At 39.1% G+C, this 2,500-nt stretch overlaps 1 protein-coding gene across 1 annotated transcript in view; it reads left to right on the forward strand.

Moving 5' to 3' along the window:
- Nucleotides 1–1,942: 1,942 nt before the first annotated feature.
- The window catches only part of LOC128453646 (acylphosphatase-2), a 3,716-nt gene continuing 3,158 nt past the window's right edge, over nt 1,943–2,500 (forward strand). The window contains exons 1-2 of the mRNA XM_053436651.1: nt 1,943–2,079; nt 2,425–2,441. Of these exons, the coding sequence (XP_053292626.1) occupies nt 2,016–2,079; nt 2,425–2,441 (81 nt within the window). The 5' untranslated portion in view covers nt 1,943–2,015. The remainder of the gene's footprint in view (nt 2,080–2,424; nt 2,442–2,500) is intronic.

Below are 2,500 nucleotides of genomic sequence, written 5' to 3' on the forward strand. Positions count from 1 at the left end.
GTCTCCGTCTCAGCCACAGATATAATGAACCATGTCGTGGTTTAACTCAGACTGTAAATAAATAAATAAACTGCCACTGTCCAGAAATGAAGCCATGAAGACGTCAATTGGAGTATGTGCAGCTATATAATCAATTAACTAATTAAAACCAAACCAAACCTATCAGAGACAAGAAAAACCTCCCATTTGCCCCATCCCTGTCCCATCTGCTAACATGGAGGAGGAGGGTTTATGACCTATACTGCAGCCAGCCACCAGGGGGGCGATAGAGATGTTTTGGCTTCACTGGGAACTGTTATGTCGTCCATCTTTATTTACAGTCTGTGTTTAACAGAACTTAAACTCTTAGTATTTCCCCCTTTTTTTCCTTTATATTTCAAAAATATTAACTTTTAATTAATAATTAAATCATAGTATAAATTTCTCTTAAAATAATATTTTCTGGGTAAAAATACAATTGTATATGCTCATTGTATCTATATCTGTACAGTGTGTGTGCGTGTGTTTGTGTGTTTGTGTGTGTGTGTGTTAAAGCGTGCTGCCTCTGTACTTGATGTTCCTGTACATTCTGACCTTCTGGCTCCGGTTAGGATCAGCGTCCTTCAGGATTCAAACCGACGAACCGTTAACTGAGCTGCATTATTATCCTCTCTGAGTCTCTGAGTCTGAATTTAGTCTTTTTACTATATTTTATGTCACACAATATCAAATGTGTTTGTTTTACCTTTAAATCAGCATTGATCACATCTCATATTTAACTACTACAACACTACAACACTGTGGTGTTGTGTGTTTTGTGCAGATGGACACAGTGAGGAACACATATGAGCAGAGTGTTGGATTTACAGCCTCTTTAGACTTTGGTGTTTGTTTTGACACACACTCACAGATTAGAACACATATTAGAGTGTGTGTTGGGGTGGGTGGGGGTGTTACAGTCTGTGTATGTTTTGCCCTAATTGTAGAGTGTGTGTGTGCGTGTGTGTGTGTGTAGGGATTATAACGTGTTATGTGGTATTGAAAAGGCTTAAACTGAGACTTTATGGTCTAATCACTCTGTTCCTAGATGGTCTGGACACATACATACATACATGTATCATACTGTACCTGTTCACACCGTTCATGACATACAGTACACATACATACATATACAATACAACCAGTACACATACATACATATAACATATATACATTTCAGCGGACATCATGTTTCTTTCATCCTTTGACTTTATTGTTTTATGATGTAGTTTAATTATTATTTGCTTCTTTAGGAATTTTCGTTTTCGTTTGAGAAGCCCTTTGTAACAGCTATATGTATGTAATGTTATTTCTGTTCATGTATACTGTACACACAGTACATACAGTATATATTCATGCACACATATACTGTACATACAGTGTATTTGTACAGTACAAGTAAATAGCATGCAGTGTATATATAGTATACAGTGTTCTATAAGTGTGAGTGTGTGTCTTTGTGTCTGTGTGTAATTTACAGTGGAGACTCCCCTGCTGGATTTATTGAGCTATGCCTGCCATCTAGTGGACAATCTAACGCTGTACATGTTTTAACAAAGTCTCTCGTCATGTTTACTTATCATTATTCATAGTTTGTGTCGTATGAAGGAATCTGGTGCTTTAGGTTCTGAAACCTTCTTCAGTTACGTCTTAAAGAACCTGAAGTCAGTCCAGATGTTTTCATGAAGAACCAGAACCTGGAGGACGAGACACTTCAGACGTTTTATTCTTACATAGTTTATAAAAATCACATCGCATTATAAAACAGGTTTACAAAGTTTAATCTGAGAAGTTTCATCTGGTTCCTGTGATTGTCTTAGTTGTGTCCGTTTGTGTCAGTGCCTCTGTGTCCGTTACTGTGAGTCGGTGTAGCTGTAGTTCTACTGGACTACAGAGACCATCAGACCCAGGTGAGCATGTGGGTGAGGAGGAGGGAGAGAGAGAGAGAGCGGAGGCCTTCACTCCCTCTTCTGTTCTCCCTGTGTTTCTCTCTCATTATGTCTGAAGCAGCAGGAAGGAAACTGGCGTCGGTGGATTTTGAAATCTTCGGTCACGTTCAGGGTCTGTATGTTTCTCTCCTCCTCCTCCTCCTCTTCCTCCTGCTCTTCCTCTCTTCTCTGCTGTGTCTGAGTCGAGGCTGTAAGAGGATCCGTTGCTTCTTATTTTAGGACCAGACTCAGTGCAGCAGGATTTCACTGCACGTTCACTGCAGCTCTGCAGCTAAATTATTGCAAACTCACCTGAAAACACAGTGAGCTGCTTATTTCAACCAGTGGAAATCAAAACAGCTCTTGTCTTTAATCACAGTAAATGATTCCTCTGAATGTGTTGAAATGAATTTATCCTGTCTTCATGACATATTTGAATTAATTGTGTCTTTACTTGTGTCTTTTGTTGTTTCCACAGGAGTCTGTTTCAGAATGGTGAGTTTCTCCTAAACCTTTGTCCAAACCACACATTTCAGTTGACGTCAATCTTTGTT

The sequence above is a fragment of the Pleuronectes platessa genome, chromosome 12 (genome assembly GCF_947347685.1).
Source record: "Pleuronectes platessa chromosome 12, fPlePla1.1, whole genome shotgun sequence".
Lineage (NCBI taxonomy): Eukaryota > Metazoa > Chordata > Actinopteri > Pleuronectiformes > Pleuronectidae > Pleuronectes > Pleuronectes platessa.